This window comes from Schistocerca serialis, chromosome 7 (assembly GCF_023864345.2).
Source record: "Schistocerca serialis cubense isolate TAMUIC-IGC-003099 chromosome 7, iqSchSeri2.2, whole genome shotgun sequence".
NCBI lineage: Eukaryota > Metazoa > Arthropoda > Insecta > Orthoptera > Acrididae > Schistocerca > Schistocerca serialis.
This window is the reverse complement of record NC_064644.1, coordinates 48,970,644-48,993,607: the sequence shown is the minus strand read 5'-3', so window position 1 is coordinate 48,993,607 and position 22,964 is coordinate 48,970,644. Positions and strand designations below refer to the sequence as shown.

Below are 22,964 nucleotides of genomic sequence, written 5' to 3'. Positions count from 1 at the left end.
CAAGAATTTTCATCCAAATCACATAGTATACTATTGAAGTACTTATCCCTCACCTTTTCAAAAATAAAATATCTCATCTTTTTCCACCACTCATGACATATAGTTTCATATACATTAATAAGCATCTTTCCAAAGTTTTTGTCAAAAGAAATATTTTCACTGTTCAGCCATAGATTCATAAGACGTGTGTGTGTCATTAGTATCTGTAAATGTTTCACTTAGGCTAGAAGTTACACATGTGTCGTCATTATTTGTGTAGTCAGATTCTTTACCAACAACATCAAAATTCACGCTTTTACATATACTCTGCTTGCGAGCCTTATTCGTCCTGGTAACATCCCTGGGAATTTCTTTAATACTCTCACTATTTAATCCATTTTCAACCATGTGTATACCCAACTCCCTATTTAAACTAATGAAACACCTTTCCTCAACATCATCATCAATACTATTACCATCATTATCAACTTTATCATCAGCATTATCATCAACATCATTATCATTACACATATTCAGGTCATACACATTCAAATTATCCCCCAAAATATTATTTCCCCTTTCTAAAGTTACCAGATCCCTTTCACCAATACATTCATTCTCACAGCATGCACTCTCCCTTTCATTCACACACGTCTCTGAACTACTACAAATCTGACTACGAATTACATCATCTGACAAAGTGGTGTTCTTTTCTGTCTAAGTGCAAAACTCTGTTAAATTAAATGAATCACGATTACTTTTATCTACTGTATGTTCTTGTGTACTGAAAATTTTATCTTTATCAATATCATCATTATTTTCCTCCTGACATTTCTTCAATAAGTAACAACTAATGACCTCATGTGATAGCTTAGGTTTGGATCTGTCATGTTTGGGTTCATGATAGTCACATCCATTGGTCCTTTCATCACGCTCACCTTCTGCCTCAACCTTGCGGACCTTCAAGGGGGTGTCTACTCGTTTTTTATTTCCTGAATAACAACTGGTTCCTGTTTTAACTGCTGATTGTGGTTCTGCCAATGTCTCTGATCAACATTTCTGTTCCCATTCCTATGCCAAACATTACCTGGTGGTTGGCAGTTGCTGTTGTACTGATTTCTAGCAAAATATCTATGATTTTGATCCCTTAAGTGTTCTCTATTTGGTTGATTATTTCTGCGAAAATGTTGTTCTTGTTTTGGATGAAAATTATGGTCCTTCTTTTGAAAATTATTGTTATATCCCCCTAAATTTTGACTGACACCGTGATAATTGTTTTGTTCCCTTTTGTGAAAGTTATCATTTCCCCAATTTTGACCACTACCTTTCTGAGTAAACCCACTGTGTGGTCTTGTTGTTACCCTATCCGACTTTTCAGTATAATAGAGAAACTGCTCAACATTCCTATCAGGACAGTGAACTAAACTCTACTGCATTGCTGTTGGAAACCTTCTCTTTAAGGTATCAATTTTGATTAAGTCATCCAAAGGTTTTGTTAAATGAATAGGTTTTTGAAGTTCACTTTTGCAAAATTGTTTCATGCTCCCATCTCATTCTCTATAGTTTCTCCCATTCAAAAATTCACTTTTGATTCTAGTTTGTTTTAGATCATCCCAAAAAATTTCCAGAAATTTTTATTAATATTCTGAAAAGTCATCCTTTCAGTTACAATCTGGTTTGCCCAAGTCAAAGCTTCCCCTTCCAAGAATTTTTTCACAAATTTAATTTTCATATCATCTGGTGAGTGAGGTAAAAAACAATCCTTACAATACTGTATAAAATCAACGGGATGTAAGGGTCCATCTACCGAAAAGTGCTTCACTGGAATATTAGATACAAGATTGCAAGTGTTGACATTGTGATTTTTGCTTTGAAATTCAATGTCGAAACTCTCAATTTTTTCGCTAAGTTCTGTGACAGATTTTTGTTTCTAAATCATTGCATTCTACTTTTTTTCTAGAGTAACCAAACGATTGTCAGTTTTTTGTTCTACATTTTTTACTAAAACTTTTGTGTTCTCATCCAAATTTTTAATTTCCCTTTTTATCTCATTAAAATCAATTAAATTTCTTTCCCTATCAGCCAGTAACTCATTTTTTACATTATTAATTTCATCGTTCAATTTAGCATCAATTTCTTTTACTTTTGCTTCCACAGATACAATTTTTTTCTCACCACTCCCAACCCTGTTCGAAAGATCACCCACTTGGGTATTGACTGGTTGGACTAGCAACAAAATGTTATCAATTTTTTCATCCCAGTATGTCTTATTGTCGTCAACTGATTGTTTAATTTCTTTCGTGAAATTTACAAGAAAACTTTTTAAATCAAATTGATCGGTTCTTTCTGTTTCATTTGACCTGTCCTGATTTTCAAAGTCTATTAAATTACTGTTTTCTACTTTAGGCACAATACTCTCGAAAATCTCATAAGTCATTGTGAAGAAAAAAAAAAATTTAAACACAACAATAGAAAACAAGATAAAAATATTGTTTTAACAAAATACGAGGGTTTCGTGACTTATCTGGAACTCTCTTCTACTGTTGCAAATCCACGTTTTCCATCCATGTGATTGTTGACCAAAATTCTTGAAATTCCTTCTTCTGTCGCAAATTATATTTTTTGCCGAAACATTTCTTCTCCAAAACTTTTACTTCACGATGAACACAAATACTGTAACACACATTCTGAAAAACTGGTATTAACACACAAAAATTTTCTTCTTCTTAGCACTGTTGAAGATCATGTGAACACAATATCCCGGCTACAGTCCACAGTTGAAATATGCTCACTATTTTTTATATACTTGAATTTAGCATATTTCGTGACAGTACTCACTTTTCCGTAAAATGTTTATAAGATGATATTTGACTTTTCTGTGTTGGCTTCAGTCGTCTAGTGAAAGTATGATTCCACAATGCTGTTTCGTCGACTGCAGAAATGACCTGGTTCAATGCATTTGCCTCATTTTTGGTGCTTCAAATACCATTTCTTCGAATGTGGTTCCCTCTTGATGTGTATATAAAAAAGTAGTAACGTAATTCATTTTTCCTGTTCACTTGCAAATTATTATAACGGTGACCTGCACATTGTTCCACTGTCGCACACACCAAGAGTTCACTGCCAACTGACTACAGTCAAAGACGACTCCAGCGTCAAAGACATTTCACACAACACACAAGCTTCCACTTGTAACCAGTCTCTTTGATATTCTTCATCACATCTACTAATATTAATCAATATGCTGCCACTCTCAAACATATAAGCAAATTAGCATAAAATAAGGCAAATTATAATTCACAAAAAATATTCTGACAAACATATAAGAAAACAATTAAAACCTCCCTCATTAGAGTTGGTATCGATAAATCCGGTAGAAAATAACACATCTCCCAGATCCATTACAACCTTTAGTGACACATGCAATGTCCAGTCTCTATTGAAGCTCTATGTATGATAGGTGCTACATATCCACATCAGCTGTAGCAATGGCAGCAACAGTGTAGTTGACAGGCATTTAGTGGTCCCTATCTTTGGCACACCTCATGGAAAGAAGTCCATCAGTGTACGGTCAGACAACCATATTTGCAAGTTTCTTTGAACCTCCATCTCTGATTTGGTCTGAATAAACCATGCCACACACTGAGCTGTTTCTCGAATTACTGTTGGTATGCTTCACTCACAAGAATTTGGAGCACACACATACAAAACTTTGCTTCTCTGTCACATAATCCAAAGATGGTGTAAATATCTTAATTAGTTTGGATGCTGTAACACATGGAAGTTGTAGCATACTTTTTGAGACATCCCATACATGAAACAGCCAACACAATATGCGTAACAGGAGAAAAAGTATAGTGCGTTTTACATGAGAAATTAACTCTGGGATTACTGTTTGTAAGATAAAAGTCACACTTGATGAATGTCCACCAAAAGTAAATGCAAAAATTAATTTTGTCTTGCAGTGTTTGGATCAATGATGTACTTTCGAGTGTTCAAGCAAACTGTTGATTGCACTGCCTGAAGTACAGTCACAAAATGAAATGCGTTAAGATCAATATCATGGTGCAAACAGAAAGTTTATGCACCAGTGTAATTAAGGAGTCTATCACAGTAAAGATGTCAAAAATATTTAATAGACTGAACAGAGTTCTAAATTTAAGCATGGCATGGGACCCACACTCAGTTTATCAAGATATCCCCAGCCATCTCATCCGTCAGATCTGAAAAAAACAGACTTGACCTTGGTGATAAATAGTGACACATAACTCAATAATTCTAGCAGGTTGAAGTTTAGGCAGTGAATATGCATAATGACCCAACTCAACAGCACCTGAAGAAAATGCAAGGTTGCTCCGTGAAATATGGTGCAGAAAAATGGAATCAACTACTCCTGATTTTTTTTCCTGAGTGTTCAGCCAGGTTAGTGTCATACATATGGTGTGATATTTTGGCAAACTGAAGATGGAAACAAATCAATTTGCTGAAATATCACGAAATTTGCTGAAATATCACACAATTGGCACTATGCCACCCAGCTGAATACCCAGTAACATTTCAGAATAATTGTATACTAGGAAAGCGTAACAATTCAACTCAACTGAACACTTGAAAGCACTCTGTTAATTAATCACACTGAGAAAACCTGAGAAATCATAAGTCTGTATTATGTTAAGAGATGAAGCCAGTGAGCTCTGGGGTACTAAAGGAAAATTTTTATAACTGTTAACTTGCAAACAGAAAGAGTAATAACTGGTGAGTACTATGTAATCTTATGGATCAGCTGGATGAAAATAAGTGAATAAAAACATGAACTGGGAAAGAAAGAAAAAAAACCTCTTTCTCATCATGATTGATAATGATAGTGGAAAACTGACGGATTTGAACTATGTGATGTTGAAACATCTATTGTATTCACGAGTTTTGATAGCCTCTTGACTTCTACCAATTTGTTGCTGGAAACTCGTGGAGTCTAGTGTCATGATTATGCAAGTTATAAATGGTTACTTTGCAGACCTTCCTTAAAGGTACTGCAGGAATGGGATCTGCTGACTGAAAAAGTGCTGAATGAGTTGTGTTGACCTAAAAGAGACTACATTAAAAAATTACCCTCTTGACCTAAAGCATTATTTCGCTGCTAGTTTAATAACTTTCCATTTGTCATCATTTATTATACTTGTTTTCAAACAATTATGAAAATTGTCACTTCCCCTAAACTCTACTGAAATTTTTTATTATTAAAGTACTAAAATTGGACCTGTATGTACTTCTTCTTGTATGCATATAACCTTTTCATGTTTCAGGCTGAGTGAGAGAACATATTCTCTTTGGGGCTATATGGCAAATCATATGAACGAGTACATTAATCCACTCTACTGTTCAGAAGGGACATCTGATATGCTTTCTCCAAATTTGGCACCACAAAATATACGGTTTTGGAGAGGAATGTACTGTCGCTTTGAAAGTGGTGTCCACCCACGTGAACCATTGGGTGATTTGTTATTGGCCACTTGTGATCATAGTGCTTCTCTTGAGGATCACATAAAACAGCTTAACAAGGTATTTAGTTTGAAAACTAAATCCTATATAATGTAATACCATCCTAAAATGTTTGTTACAAAGAGCCTCTCTCAGCACAGAAGTCAGAGGGAGCTACTTAATGTTCTGTTACAGAGAGGGATGGGGGCAGATATATAGTGAAAAACTACAGTTAAAAATAAATTGGAGGTGGAGTGCAAAACTGTAGCTTCTTAATGCTATACAGATGAAACATAGGATCTGATGCTTGAAAGACCAAGAAACCTTGGTGCCCTTTGTAATAGCATGACATTTCTTGAAGTGTCATGTGGTGTCACAAGCTTTACTTTCACATGTTACTGTAGTAAATATATATATTGGAGAACTTAATTTCCTCCCTTTGGTGTTGAAACAAAACTGCCACATATTTTGTCTCTGTTATTACTTCATTTTGTTACATAAACTTCCACTAACATTGTCGCTGCCGCCACCACCACCAACACCAACACCAACGCCAAGGGGTTACATATGACAAACAATATGCACTGTACAAGAACTATGCATCAAACACTGGTGACACACTGGGCTTCTACAGCACGTGCTTGCATGTCTGAAGGTACATTGAGTCGTTATTCTTAATAACACAGTTACTGCAGTATCATATTTATCCACCAATACCAGTCTGCGACATTTCATTTGAAATGTCCTTCCCTATACAGGAATTACGTTAACATGTGTTGACTGCTCATTGTTTTTGTGGTCTTCAGTCCAGAGACTGGCTTGATGCAGCTCCCCATGCTACTGTATCCTGCACTAGCTGTGTCATGTCCAAGTAACTATTGCACCCTACATCCTTCTGAATCTGCTTAGTGTATTCATCTCTCGGTCTCCCTCTACGATTTCTACCCTCCACACTGCCCTCCAATACTAAATTGGAGATCCCTTGATGCCTCAGAGCATGTCCTACCAACCGATCCCATCTTCTAGTCAAGTTCTTCCACAAATTTATCTTCTCCCCAATTCTTCAGTACCTCCTCATTAGTTATGTGATCTACCCATCTAATCTTCACCATTCCTTCTTGTGTGAACTAGTTATCGTCCATGTTTCGCTTCCATATATGGCTACACTTTCAGCAAAGATTTCATGACAATTAAATCTACACTCGATGTTAACAAAATTTCTCTTCTTCAAAAACACTTTTCTTTCCATTGCCCGTCTACCTTTTATATCCTCTCTACTTCGACCATCATCAGTTATTTTGCTCCCCAAATAACAAAACTCATCTACTACTGTAAGTGTCTCATTTCCTAATGTAATTCCCTCAGAATCACCTGATTTAATTAGACTATTTTCCATTATTCTCGTTTTGCTTTTGTTGATGTCCGTCTTATGTCCTCCTTTCAAGACACTGTCCATTCCGTTCAACTGCTCTTCCAGGTCCTTTGCTGTCTCTGGCAGAATTACAATGGCATCGGCGAACCTCAAAGTTTTTTTATTTCTTCTCCATGGATTTTAATTCTTCTCAAAATTTTTCTTTTGTTTCCCTTACTGCTTGCTCAATATACAGATTGAATAACATCGGGCATAGGCTACAATCTTGTATCACTCCCTTCCCAATCACTGCTTCCCTTTCATGCCCCTCGACTCGTATAACTGCCATCTGTTTTTTGTACAAATTGTAAATAGCCTCTCGCTTCCTGCATTTGATTCCTGCCACCTTCAGAATTTGAAAGAGAGTACTCCAACAACATTGCCAAAAGCTTTCTCTCAGTCTACAAATGCTAGAAACGTAGGTTTGCTTTTCCTTAAAATCTATCTTCTAAGATACGTCGTAGGGTCAGTATTGCCTCACGTATTCCAACATTTCTACTGAATCCAAACTGATCCTCCCCGAGGTTGGCTTCTACCAGTTTTCCCATTCGTCTGTAAAGAATTTGTGTTAGTATTTTGCAGCCATGACTTATTAAACTGATAGTTCGGTAATTTTCACACCTGTCAAGACTTGCTTCTTTGGGATTGGAATTATTATATCCTTCTGAAAGTCCGGGGGTATTTCGACTGTCTCACACATCTTGCTCACCAGATGGTAGAGTTTTGTCAGGACCAGCTCTCCCAAGGCCTTGTTTCGACTAAGGTCTTTCAGTGCTCTGCCGAATTCTTCATGCAGTATCATATCTCCCATTTAATCTTGATGTATGTCCTCTTCCATTTCCATAACATCGCCCTCGTATAGACACTCTATATACTCCCTCCACCTTTCTGCTTTCCCTTCTTTGCTTAGAACTGGTTTCCATCTGAGTTCTTGATATTCATACAAGTGGCTCTCTTTTCTCCAAAGGTCTCTTTAATTTTCCTGTAGGCAGTATCTATCTTACCCCTAGTGAGACAAGCCTCTACATCCTTACATTTGTCCTCTAGCCATCCCTGCTTAGCCATTTTGCACTTTCTGTCGATCTCATTTTTGAGACGTTTATATTCCTTTTTGCCTGCTTCATTTACTGCATTTTTGTATTTTCTCCTTTCATCAATTAAGTTCGATATCTCTTCTGTTAGCCAAGGATTTCTACAAGACCTCATCTTTTTATCTACTTGCTCCTCTGCTGATTTTACAATTTCATCTTTTAAAGCTATCCATTCTTCTTCTACTGTATTCCTTTCCGTGTTTCTTGTCAATCATTCCCTAATGCTCTCTCTGAAACTCTCTATAACCTCTGGTTCTTTCAGTTTACCCAGATCCCATCTCCTTAAACTCCCACCTTTTCCCAGTTTCTTCAGTTTTGATCTACAGTTCATAACCAATAGATTGTGGTCAGATTACAGATCTGCCCCTGGAAATGCCTCAGAATTTAAAACCTGGTTCCTAAATCTCTGTCTTACTATTATATAAACTGTCTGAAACCTTCCAGTGTCTCCAGGCCTCTTCCACGTATACAACCTTCTTTCATGATTGACTGCTCGTATAAAACAGGAAATACTAGTAGGTACTACTTTTTTCACAAATTACCATTAATATAACTTTTACCTGCCTGATACATCATTTCTCCATCCCTTCAACAATTCATCATCAAGCCTGCTGTCATCCAGCCCTTTTCCTGAACTCGTAAATGAATTCCATGTAGGGCAATCTCCTTTGGTAATGTCTTCCTTTTAAAGATTACACGTGGTGGAAGTTCATTGCCATCTGCTGTAATGCACATCACTGTGCACCTTAGTTTCTCTGTTACAATTATATTCACTGGGACACTTTTTTGAGCCAGTTGGAACAATGGTGGTGGTGTAGCACGTATCAGAACACATTGGTGTCTGGTCAGCATTACCGACATGGGAGAGCAAATAGTCATATTGCTGTCACAGTTACGTAATGATGGAATTCAATTACCTTATCAGTGTAGTCTCAAGGTAAGTGCTGGCTCAAAGATGTTCTCCTTTGTAGAATGAGATTTTGCCATCTCATAAAACGAAACACCCAACTAATTCTTGCTTTAAAATCCTTTCTGTCAGTGTTGAGCATGGCAAGTATCTCGTGAGCTTTGTTCTGAATCATTTAATAAGAGATAGTACAACCATCATTTCTAAACTCATTGACATAAGCAATTACACAATTATCAGTTTTGGGGATATTTACAGTTTCAGGCCCACAGAAAGATTTGGAGCTTGCCTTTGCAGCCATGAGTTTATCTTTTTGTCTCCGCCAGTATCATATTGAATTAGGATCAGTGGAGAAATATCTTTCTGCAGCTTTTACTCCATTTGTATCGGCATAAGATAACACTTTTAATTTAAATTTTGCTGTGTAATTTGAATATTTTGACATTATGACAACTTGCAACAAACTGACCCAGAAATACGTCTGCAACTTCAGTTTTCAAATTTACAATATTTTGTGGCAGTGGAAGTATTCTTATGCCAAGTATCACTGTGTCCAATAAGAACAAACGAGGAGAGGGAATTATGGGTGATATTAAGAAAATATCAAAGATATTAACACTTTGCAGTCTGGCGATACCACAGTGGTGGTGTGAGCATAGTATCGCTCAGTGGCCGGTGACAGCACTTTAGTATCTCTTTCATTCTGTTGGTGTTTTGTTTAGATAACAATAAGTTACACACAGCAACAAGTTTTTTGTTTTTATAAGTACTTGGGCACTTTCATCATGGCAGATGAAAGAGACAATATGATCATTTATGATGAATGCACGGATGTCTTGTCTGACATTCCGGACAACTTGGCCAATTGGGAACAAGACATTGGATATCAAAAAAATGAAAGTGAAGCATAATCATCGAAAGATAGTGAAATACGTCCAAGAAGAATTCGGCGAACACTACGGTTGCCAACTGATTCGGATGAATTGGACGAAGAAGACAGACTATGGTTTACTGAGGACCAGTAATAAACTTGAAGAATCTTCAGATCCACACATTTCCCAAAGATACACAGTGCATCAAGGATATCGTAGAATTATATATTGGGAACGATGTATTTGAATATATTAGCAATGAAACCAACAAGTGCTACAGTCAAAATTGCAATAGAAGGAAACTGGATTAAAAAATGCCAAATTTGTTGATAGTATGAAAGTGGTTCTCTCTCCAGTATTATGAAAAGGATAGATTGACACTCACCGTAAAGATGACACGTTGAGTTGCAACAGGTGCTATGAAAAGACTGTTACACGTGGAGCTTTCAGCCAAAGCCTTCTTCAGAAAGGAAAACACGCACACACATTCAAGTAAGGAAGCACATCTCCTGCACACATGACCGCTATCTCCATCTGCTCCAACTAGAATGCAACTATGCCATGCTGCAGCACCACTCCTGAGTGGGACAGGGATAGCAGGGTACAAGTGGGGGGGAAGAAGTCGGTGCAGCCTGATAGAACATGCAGAGACTAGATGCTGGCAGGACAAGGCTGCCAGGTGTAGTGTCAGGAGGCTGTGGGAGAGGAGAGGAGGGGAGGGTAGAACAGGAAAGGAGAAGAGCAGAAAAAGACTAGTAGATGCATTGGCAGGGAGTGGCACACAGTGAGGGTGAGGAGTTGTGAGTTGGGAGGAGGTGATAGCACAGATGGATGGAAACTGTTGGGTGGAGGCTGTGGGGCCAGTAGGTTACCATAGTTTGAGGCCAGGGTTACCTCAGAAATGGAGACTGTGTTGTGAGGATAAGTCCCATTTGCACGCTTTAGAAATGCTGGTGGTGGAGGGTAGGATCTCAGTGGCCTGGGTCTGAAGCAGCCATTGAAATCAAGCACATTATGTTCAGCTGCATGTTGTGCTGCAGGGTGGTCCACTTTGCTCTTGGCCACAGTTTGGTGGTGGCCATTCATCCTGGTGGGCAGCTGGTTTATAGTGACACCAATATAAGAAGCTGTGCAGTGATTGTGGCAGAGCTGGTGTGTGACGTGGCTGCAGTCACAGGCAGCCCAGTCTCTGATGGGATGGGATAAGGCTGTGACAGAATTAGAATAGTAAGTGCTGGGTGGGTTTATTGGAAAAGTCTTGCACCTTGGTCTTCCACAGGTATATGATCCCTGTGGCATGGGGTTGGGCTTGGGAGTGGCATAGGGATCGAGTAGGATGTTTTTTAGTTTGGGTGGGTGACAGAACATCACTTTAGGAGGGATGGGAAGGGTCTTGGATAGAATATCCCTCATTTTAGGGCATGATATAGATAATCAGAGCTCTGATGAAGGATGTGGTACTTATGGGAAGTATCTAAGGCTTTAAACTGGGACTGGAGATTATGTTGGACTCCTGGGATGGGTTTACTCTGGCAGAGTCTATAGGTGGAGGAGTGGTTCATAACCAAAGTGGCGGAGTCACTGTCTGCAGGCAGGATGATTAGGTCAGGATCTGCTCCGAGGCTTTGTATGGCTTTCATTTCTTCCGCTGAAATATTGGTGTTCTGAGGAAGGGACGTGTGGAAGGATGGTGAGGCCAGGTTGGAAGTAAGGATTTTCTGGAAGGTGACCAGGGTGTGGTTAGGTGGGAAGGGGGGGGGGACGATGGTTGGATGGTGATATGAACTGGGGACGTAGGGTTCAGTATTAGGATTAGTTTGGCCTTGGTTTGAGGAATTATTGCTCATGAAGGTTTTCTATTTGAAGGATCAGGAGAAAGAGAGGAGGTCTTCGACAAGTCCAACATGTTTACATTTTGCCATTGGACTGAAAGTCAGACCTTTGGATATGACTGAAACTTCTATGGAGCTGAGTATTTTGGTGAAAATGTTAACAACAGTGTTCTGGAATTGTTTCGGCTCTGGGTTTAATGGAGTGCTGATAGAAAGTTTAGGGGGGCTGTGGCAATTTGAGGAGGTCAGTCAGGCAGGGTTTAGGTGGTACAGGGATGGATGAGGAAACTTTGGGTAGGATAGGGGGAGGTGGTGTCTGGAATGCTGTTCCAGGTGCTGTAGTGTAATGGATCCAATATGAGAGATGTGATGTACATAGTAGAGAGTGCACAGTAGCAGTATTCTGTCGAGGAAGCAGAAGTGGTTCTGGAATGCTTGTGCTGTGAAGATGCATTTTTGCAGTACCAGATTTGTGAGTTACAGACTTGCAGAATCTGGTAAGGTGAAGCTCATTGTAAAAGTAGGGGTGGGATCCAGAGATAGGAATTTTGAGGGTTAGTTTGTGGGGGATTCTGTGGTTTAGCCAGTGTTTAAGGAAAATGATGTCAGGCTGGGTTTTAGCGAGGGAAAGGGATAACTGGAAATGATGTAGAAAATGGGCATATGAAGGGAGCTGGGTAACAGAATGAGATGCATGGAAATAAGTACAGGTATGTAAAAATACCACAAATACATAACAATGTGCACAAGCACAAACACATACATAAAAAATGTACAAAAATATGAGGAAAAAGAATGGAGTAGCTGATGTACAGAAGTGTGTGCATGTTGAGATAAGGGTGAAAGGGGCCGGGAGAGATTGGTTAGGTCATGGTGCACAAATTTGTGTGGCACAGGTTGGTGTGGAAAATAACATGCAAAGAATACATGAGAATGAGGTAGAAAATATGATCAGAAGGAATAATTATAATTATCAATGGGAAGGATTTGTGGTATGAGATGTTGCACCAGCAGTCGGTGCAGTCAAATTGCCGTATGTTGTGTATAGTTGAGACTGTTGGTACTGTTCGGATGTCAGAGCATGTGTGGTTTGGAAGGAGATGAAAAAACACAGGAAATTAGAAAGAACAGACATGGAGTAGAGTAATGCTTTAGAGAATGGTAAAAGGAAAATAACACTGGGCTGTGGGATGGAAGAAAACTGTTAGACAAAATCGGGCAATGTAAAGTCCAGGTTGGGATATCACAGGATTATGAAAGACAGATTGCTACTCATCATGAAGGTGACATATTGAGTTGCAGACACACACAGTGGAAGGACTGTTACACATTAAGCTTTAAGCCAAAGCCTTCTTCAGACTTTAGATTGGAGCACACAAACACAAGCCCGCTATCTCTTGCTGCTTCAGCCACAATCCAACTGTGTCATGTCACAACCTATTTATGGGCCATCTAGAGGAAACCTCCCTAGCCTCCGTAACATCTCAAACCCCTGGTGTGGTTCAGGTTCTTTGATGATATCATTATTATGTGGACTCAGGAAAGTGCAACATATCCTCATTCTTCACAATCTCAACACCTTGTCTCCCATCCACTTCACCTCGCATGCCACTGTCCTGTACGGTGACCACCACCTCCGTGATGGCTCCAGCCACACCTCTGTCCACATTAAAACTACGAACCATCAACAGTATCTGCATATTGACAGGTATCATCCCTTCTCCACACCAAAAATTCCCTCCCATTTAGCCTGGCCACCTGGGGACAGAATATCTGCAGTGACAAAAACTCCCTTCCGCAGTATGCTGGAGGTCTCACAAAAGCCTTCAGCAGGCAGGCACTTTTCCCCAGACCTAGCCCCCAAACAGATTTCTGGTGCCAGATCCCCACGGCCCCTGTCCTCCCACTACTACCAAGAACCAGCTACAAAGGAGCAGCCTCTTTGTCACCCAGTACTATCCCGGACTGGAACAACTGAACCACATCCTTCATCAGGACTTTGGTCGGATGTCACTCATGATGATAGATAATCAAAGATCCATTCCGTCCTTTCTAAGGTGCTGTTCTGTCACCCATCCACCCTCCACAACTTCCTAGTTGATCTCTGTGCCACCCCCAGTCACAGTCCCTTGCCACTGGGATCATATCCCTGTGGAAGTCCCAGCTGGAAAACTTGCCAAACACACACATCCAGCACTCCTATTCCAGTCCTGTCACAGATTTATCCTACCCCATCAGACCCCAGGCCACTTGTGGAATAAGCCATGTCATATACCAGCCCTGCTGCAATCATCAAACAGCTTTTAATATTGCTATGACTACCAACCAGCTGTCTAGCAGGATGGATGGCCTCCACCAAAGTGTGGCCAGGAGCAATGTGGACCACCCTGTGGTGCAATATGCAGCTGAACATAAAACACTGGGTGTCAGTGGCTGCTTCACAACCCGAACCATCAGAATTGTCCCCTCTACCACCAGCTTCCGTCTTTCCTGAACTGTGGAGATGGGAGTTACCCTTACAACATGTTCCAAGCTTCTGAATTCATCCTGGCCTCAATATATGGTAACTTAATGTTCCCACACCCTCCACCCAACAGTTTCCACTTCACCGGCCTCTCTCTTTCCAACAAGCCTCCCAATGTTGTGTCTGGTAGCCTTATCCTGCCGCCATCTATATCCTGCACGCTCTGCCAGACTGTACTGGTTCTCTCCCACCATCTGTACCCTGCTATCATTTCCACTGCCCACTCCTGACTGGTGCTTTGCAATATGACACAGTTGCATTCTGGCGGAGCGGCTACTGATAGCAGTTGTGTGTGTGTTTGTGTGTGTGTGTGTGTGTGTGTGTGTGTGTGTGTGTGTGTGTGTTTTCTTTTCTGAAGAAGTCTTTGGCTGAAAGCTCAATGTATAACACTCTTATTGTTGTGCCTGTGTGCAATCAATGTGTAGTCTTTATGGTGAGTAGCAATCTAGCTTTTTCGTAATGGACTTTCAATTGTTTTTGTCTCTCCAGCAGAACAGAATTTAGAACATTTGTATTATATGTAATATAATTTTGTTAGGAAGTCTTTTCTGAAAGTATATATCAACAACATAACCAGAGTGATATGTTGGCAGTAAACAGAGGAGACAAGAAAAGAATAGAAACTTTTGAAAAGTGGTGATGCAGAAGAATGCTGAAGATTAGTGGGATAGATCTGGTAACTAATGAGGTGGTACTTAATTGAATCATAGAGGGAAGTAATTCATGGTGCAACTTGACTAGGAAAAGGGATTGGTTGAATAGGACACTTGCTGAGACATCAAGAAATAGCTAATTCACCACTGGAAGGAAGTGTGTAGGATAACAATTGTAGAGGGAGGCCATGGCCACAGTACAGCAAGTGAGTTCAAATGGATGTAGGGTGCATTAACAAGCACTGGAAACTCCAGGCTGGAATAACAAAAATCTAAGGAATGTATTGTCGCTACTTGCCATAAAGATGACCTGTGAGTTGCAGACAGGCACAACAAAAAGACTGTTACACATGCAGCTATTGGCCAAGGCCTTCCTCAGCAAAGAAAACATACTAACATTCACACAAGCAAGCACGTCATGCACACTCGGCTGTCACCACTGTCAGCTTTGACCAGACTGAGACTGTCACATGAATATCAATCTGGAGTGGGGCGGGGAAGAGTGTGGGGTAGCAGAGTATGGGTGAGGGAAGAGAAAAGTGTTGTCTGGCAGGGCACACAGGCACTAGAGACTGCCAGGTGCAGCATCAGGAGGTGGGGTGTAGGGAGAAAAAGGCCTATAAACTCATCTGGAGTGGCCGAGCGGTTCTAGGCGCTTCAGTCTGGAACCGCGCGACTGCTACGGTCACAGGTTCGAATCCTGCCTCGGGCATGGATGTGTGTGATGTTCTTAGGTTAGCTAGGTTTAAGTAGTACTAAGTTCTAGGGGACTGATGACCTCAGATGTTAAGTCCCACAGTGCTCAGAGCCATTTGAACCATTTAATCTCCAATCCCTGCTTAAAGGGTTAGGCCTTTCCCACAATCTCTTCCTTGAATCTATTTCCCTCTCCACCTCTATGAAAACCCACACAACACCTACATGCTCCCCAAAATTCACAAACCCAACAGGTCGGAACGTCCCATTGTAGCTGGTTATTGTGCCCTCACAGAAAGGATTTCGGCCTTCATTGACCAACACCTCCAAACAGTTTCCCCTTAATCTAGCCTCCCACGTCAAAGATACCAACCATTTCCTTCATCAACTGTCCTCCATATCCTTCCCCCCCTTTACCTCCTGGTTCCCTGCTGGCCACTGATGACACCACTTATGTATAAACCAACATCCCGAGTCCCATGGTCTGGTAACAGTTGAACACTACCTCTCCCAGTGTCTTCCACATTCCAAACCTAATATCTCATTTCTCATTCACCTAGCCAACATTGTCCTAATATATGACTACTTCTCCTTTGATGCAAAGGTACAAAAACAAATCTGCTTCGCAGCCCTGAGCACCCGCATGGGACCCTTGTATGCCACCCTGTTTATTGGTCATCTAGAGGAAACCTTCCTAGTCTCTCAGAACCCCAGTCTCCTGGTCTGGTTCAAGTTCATTGATAATATCTCAAGGCCAGGACACCTTACCCTCATTCTTTCAGAACCTCAACAGTTTCTCACCCATCCACTTCACCTGGTCCTTCTCAAACCAGCATGTCAACTTCCTAGATGTTGCTCTTCTCATCTCTGATGGCTCCATCCACACCTCTGTTCACATTAAACCCACCAGTCACCAACAGTACCTACATTTTAACAGCTGCCACTCCTTCCGCATCAAAAAGTCACTCCCATACAGCCTTGCTACCCGGGACGTATCTACAGTGACAAGAACTCAGCTCCCTTTCCCAGTATGCTGAAGGTCTTGTCAAGATCTTCACAGACAGGCACCACTCCTCGGATGTAGTTTTCAAGCAGATTTCCCATGCTGTTTCCCCACATGCCCCCAATCTTACCACCACCCCCAAGAGCCAGCTACAAAAGAGTGCCCCCTTAGTCACACAGTACCAGCCTGAAATGGAATAACTGAAACACATTCTTCATCAGGGCTCTGATTACATATCATGCCGTGAAATAGGGCATCCTACCCAAGATCCTTCCCACCCTCCTAAAATGGTGTTCCATTCCCCACCCAGCCTCCACTACTTCCTAGTCCATCCCTATCCCACCCCCAATCCCAGCCACTTTCCACAGGATCATATACCTATAGGAGACCTAGGTGCAAGGCCTGACCTGTCCAACCACCCAGCACTTCTACCCCACCAGTGAAAGCAGCCATGTTGTGTACCAGCTCTGCAGCAATCGTATGACTACCAACCAGCTGTCCACCATGGTGAATGGCCCTGCCCAACTGTGGCCAAAAGTAAAGTAGACCACCCTGTGGCACAAAATGCTGTGGAACATAACATCCTTGATTTCAATGGCTGCTTCACAACTCGGGCCGTCTGGATCCTTCCGTCTACCACAAGCTTTTCTGCACTCCGCAGATGGAAGTTATCCTTACAATATAGTCTCTTCTCCTGAAATTCTCACAGCCTCAACTTACGGTAACTTACTGCCCTCACACCCTCCACCGAACAGTTTCTGCCCCCTTACCCTATCACATTCCCTCTCACATTCACTCATTCTCTTTGTGTGCCGCTCTCTGCCAATGTATCTCACCATCATTTCCCTTTTCCTGCTCCCCTCCTTTTCGTCTTCTCTCCTGTTCCGTTCTCCTCCATTTCCTCTCCTTTTCCACTCTCCTCCTTTTCCTGTCCTCTCGTTTTCCTCTCCTCTCGTTTTCCTCTCCTCTCGTTTTCCTCTCCTCTCGTTTTCCTCTCCTCTCCTCTCATTTTACTCTCCTCTCCTCTCGTTTTACTCTCCTCTCCCCTCGTTTTACTCTCCTCTCCCCTCGTTTTACTCTCCTCTCCTGTCGTTTTACTCTCTTCTCCTTTTGAACTCCCCATTGTCCTCTCCCCCTCCCCCCTCCCCCCCCCACACCGCACACACACACACACACACACACACACACACACACAACCACCACCACCACCACCACCACCACCACCACCACCTGACACAGCCTGTGGCTTCTCTAGTCTCTGTGTGGGCTCTGCCAGACCATGCTCTTCTCTCTCCCCCACCTGTACCCTGCTATCCCTCCCCCCTTCCTCACCCCACTCCAGATTGTTATTAGGTGGCAGTTGGATTCTGCTCAGATTTGTTAGTGGTTGTGGCCAACTGTGTGTGGGGTGTGTTTACTTGTGTGAAAGTGTATGTATATTTTCTTCGCAGAGGAGGGATTTGGCCAGTAGCTGCATGTGTAACAGTCTTCCTGTTGTGCCTGTCTACAACCCAGTAGGTCATCTTTAGAGTGAGTAGGAATCTACCCTATTCCTTATATTAATAATATTATGGGAAGGAAAGTTGCTACTCACCATATAACAGAGATGCTGAATCACAGATAGGCACAACAAAAAGACTCTCACAATTACACCTTTCGGCCATTAAGGCCTTCGTCAAAAATACACACACACACACACACACACGCTCACACACTCACACAATCACACAAACACAACTCACACACATGACTGCAGTCTCAGGCAACTGAAAGCACACTGTGAGCAGCAGCACCAGTGCATGATGCGAGTGGCGACTGAGAAAGGAGGCGGCTGGGGTGGGGGGAGCATTAATGGCCGAAAGCTGTAATTGTGAGAGTCTTCTTGTTGTGCCTATCTGCGACTCAGCACCTTAGCTATATGGTGAGAAGTACTTTTCCTTCTCATAATATTGTTACATTCCATCCTGGATTTTTCATTGTTTGATTTTTGCCTGGTAGCTTTTTTTTTAATCCTAACCCACTGCTGTTTTCCTTTGTTACTGTTTTCTTTTGCATCATTGTACTCAATGTCCGTCCTCTTTTCTCTTCTCTTCTGTGTTTCTCTTGTCACCTTACAAATCATGCTGCACACTGTACTTACGAGCCACACTGTATGAACCATCTCGGCTGCACACAACAGACAGCTACAAGACCACGCTGATTGGTGGTGCAGCATCTTATGTACCACATTACCCCCACCAATGTAATTAATCCAATCTTTCAAATTGATCACTCTCCCTGTGTCATTTCCCATGTTTTTGCGTGTTAACTCCCATGCCTTTCCGGTGCCAGACGATCTTGTACATGCTACGAATCCCTTCCCACCCCCCACACTTTCTCCATTCTATCCTAGTTCACTCGCAGTAATTCCACCATCCAGTCACATCTGCCATCCCCCTTCTTCACATTTATCCATTCTCAGACCTGCCACCCACAGTAATATATATTTTTATTAATTATTATTTACTTTGATCCTTGTGACTTCTCGTCAATTTTAGCGAGTTTTCGCCTATCCCTATTGTTGACTCCTTCGTATTTCATCTTGTTTCATCCTTTTCATGAATTTTCACACATATTTGGGTGTATTTTTGTATGTAATTCTACTCCTTCCGTCTGCATCAGTACAGAAAAGTTTCCTTATCCCTAACGAGATCACAGTCCCACATACTGTGCCTGCTTTATTGCGTGGCTCATGGATTCCTCCCTAATGGCCCTACCATCAAATTACCCATCTCTGGCTGCCACCCCTCTTTTCACAATGACCTCCACATAGACCTGCAAAACAATATCAACCAAGCCCAGACCTCCTTGCAGTACCTTCTCACCATTTGCAAAATTCTCCTGCTATGCTATTCAAAATTCCTGGAACCCATAACACACATTTCAGCTCTTGCCCTGCAGGAACTTGAGGAACATGCACAATGCCAGCTCAAAGAGCTCTCCATCCTGCTCACTTCCTACTCCCGCCTTGGAGTATCACTGTCCACCACCTCTACAGCCACCTCCAAACCTCTCCCACGTCCTCCCATAGCTGACAAACCCTGTATCACAGGCCTACTACACTTTACCCATCCTCCAAATCTCCCTCCCACCAACTCACAGAATCCAGAACCTAAACAGACTCGCAACACAGTCATGAACCTTTCCTCCAGAAGCCTTAGCCCCACAGAAATATCAGTCCTTTCCAAAGACCTCACCTTTTGCCACACTCCCAAATCCAATCATGCAGGATTTGTTAAATACATTCTCTTGGTCCCTACAGTGGAAACACTTTTTTTGCCACCTACCCTACCAATCATACTCGGCCAAAGACCAATATTGAACCTTACCTAACTCAGTTCACTCCTCCACCCAACTGTGATCCACATCAGCTGCCCCCAAACCATCCCCTGTAAATTTCCCAGAATCCCTTAACCTCAAACCTTCCATCACCATCATCCCCCAAATCCCTCAACATGCAAACTAACCTTACATCTGCAGAAAGAAACACAGTCCGCTATCTAAAAATTGATCTTGACCTTATAATCCTACATGCAGACAAAGGCTTCATCACTGTTGTTTTGAACCGCAAGGATTGTGTGGCAGGACTCTGCCAGCTCTCGGATACTTGCACCTACAAACCTTGCCTCAGTGACCTTATTCCAGTAATCCAGCAGAATCTACAGTCACTACCCAAATTCTTAGGCCCATCCCAGAACCTCAACCCAGAACCCATCACTCTACTCACCCCTACCACTCCTCACACTCCTACCTTCTACATGCTTCCTAAAGTCCATAAACCTAACCACTCAAGACACCCCATTGTGGCTGGTTACTGTGCCACCACTGAGAGACACTCTGCTCTCATAGACCAACACCTTCAACCTATTACCTGGAACCTACTCTCTTATATAAAAGATACCAACCATTTCGTCCATTGACTCTCTACAGCTCCTGTCCGTTTACCACACAATGCCCTGCTCGTCACTATTCATGCAACCTCCTTGCACACTAACATTCCTAATGCCAATGGCCTTACCACTGTTGAACACTACTGTTCCCAACACCTGATGGATTCCAAACCAACAACCTTCTTCCTAGTTGCCATGACCAACTATATTCTCACCCACATTGACTTCTCCTTTGAAGACATTACCTACAAATGAATCTGGGGTATGGTTATGGGCACCCACATGACACTGTCCGATGTCAACCTATTCATAGGCCATCTAGAGAAGTCCTTCCTAAAAACCCAGAATCCTAAACCCTCACCTAGTTCAGATTCATTGATGACATCTTTGCTATCTGGATTGAAGGTGAGGACACCATGCTCACAGTCCTCTAGAACCGCTACAACTTCTCCCGCATTTGCTTCACCTGGTCCTACTCAACCCAACAAGCCACCTTCCCAGGTGTTGATGTCCACCTCAAAGATGGCTACATCAGCACCTCTGTCCATATCAAACCTGCTAACCACTAGTAATACCACCACTTCAACAGCTGCCACCTGTTCCATACGAAGAAGGCCCTTCCGTACGGCCTAGCCGCCTATGGTCGTCAGATCTGCAGTGACGAGCAATCCGTCTTGAAATATACTGAGGGTCTCACTGAAGCCTTCACTGACCGTAATTATCCTCCCAACCTTTTACAAAAACAGATCTGCCATGCCTTATATTTCCAGTCTCCCACCACCTCCCAAAGTCCCACAGTCCGGCCACAGAGGAGCATTCCTCTCATAACTCAGTACCATCCGGTACTGGAGCAACTGAATTATATTCTCCGCCAGGGCTTCAATTACCTCTCGTTGTGCCCTGGAATGAGAAATGTCCTGCCCACTATCCATCCCATCCCTCCCACAGTGGTATTCTGCCGTCCACTGAACCTACACAATATACTCCTCCATCCTTACACAACCCCTGCTCCCAATCTCTTACCTCATGGCTCATACCCTTATAGTAGACCTTGATGCGAGACCTGTCCTATACATCCTCCCACCACCACCTACTCCAGTCAGGTCACTAACATCACCTATCCCATCAATGGCAGGGCTACCTGTGAAACCAGTCACGTGGTTTACAAGCTAAGCTGGAACCACTATGTTGCATTCTATGTGGTCATGACAACTAACAAGCTGTCTGTCCGCATGAATGGCCACTGACAAACTGTGGCCAAGAAACAAGTGGACCACCCTGTTGCTGAACACGCTGCCAAACATGATATCCTTTATTTCAATGACTGCTTCACAGCCTGTGCCATATGGATCCTTCCCACCAACACTAGATTTTCTGAATTGCGCAGGTGGGAACTTTCCCTGGAATACATCCTACGTTCCCATAACCCTCATGGCCTCAATTTTCATTAGTCACTGTCCTCACCTATCAAGCCCCTTCCTTGTTCTCATTTAAGTGCTACAAAGCCATCATTCCACCGCCACACCTAGTCTTCTTATTTCTCTCCTTTTCCGCTAGTCTCCCCCCCCCCCCCCCCAACTCCCACCTATCCCCCGCCCTCCGTCTAACCTGCAGCACTTCACTGTCCATCACCCCGACCATACTATGCCTCCCCCTCCCCGCCCCAGCCTCCTTCTTACCCCCAGCCAGTTGCCGCTCCCATCATGCACTGATGCTGCTGCTCGCAGTGTGCTTTCAGTTTCCTGAGACTGCAGTCATGTGTGTGAGTTGCATTTGTGTGTGTGTGTGTGTGTGTGTGTGTGTGTGTGTGTGTGTGTGTGTGTGTGTGTGTATTGTTGATGAAGGCCTTAATGGCCGAAAGCTGTAATTGTGAGAGTCTTTTTGTTGTGCCTATCTGCGACTCAGCATCTTCGCTATATGGTGAGTAGCAATTTTCCTTCTCATAATGTTGTTACATTACATCCTGGATTATCTATTTATGATGTTGTTGTAGGGTGCATTAGTTATTGTGAGGTAAAGATACTTGCCCCAGGTCAGAGAAATGTGGTTAGTGGGTCAAACCAGTCTTTCAACTGAAGACGATGAACGACAACAACAACAACAACAACAGGTTAGAGGGACCCCCCCTTGGGCGAAACGATAAAATACCTGACGGCTTACCAGAGAGGACATTATCATCGTTGATAAAGAACGTCCATCCTCAGAGACCAAAAACAGGAAAAGTTAACGTAATATTGGTAAACTGCAGGAGTATCCAGGGCAAGGTTCCTGAATTAGTATCTCTTATTGAAGGAAATAGTGCGCATATAGTATTAGGAACGGAAAGTTGGTTAAAACCGGAAGTGAACAGTAACGAAATCCTAGACACAGAATGGAATATATACCGCAAGGATAGGATAAACGCCAATGGTGGAGGAGTATTTATAGCAGTAAAGAATTCAATAATATCCAGTGAAGTTATTAGCGAATGCGAATGTGAAATAATCTGGGTTAAGTTAAGTATCAAAGGTGGGTCAGATATGATAGTCGGATGCTTCTATAGACCACCTGCATCAGCAACCGTAGTAGTTGAGCGCCTCAGAGAGAACC

General features: G+C 42.3%; 1 protein-coding gene across 2 annotated transcripts in view; it reads left to right on the top strand.

The window, feature by feature from the left end:
• Positions 1 to 22,964, top strand: part of LOC126412726 (myotubularin-related protein 6) — a 437,584-nt gene that overhangs the window by 381,841 nt on the left and 32,779 nt on the right. For both annotated transcript variants that reach the window (XM_050082454.1, XM_050082455.1), the window contains exon 10: positions 5,283 to 5,538. In XM_050082454.1, the coding sequence (XP_049938411.1) occupies positions 5,283 to 5,538 (256 nt within the window). The remainder of the gene's footprint in view (positions 1 to 5,282; positions 5,539 to 22,964) is intronic.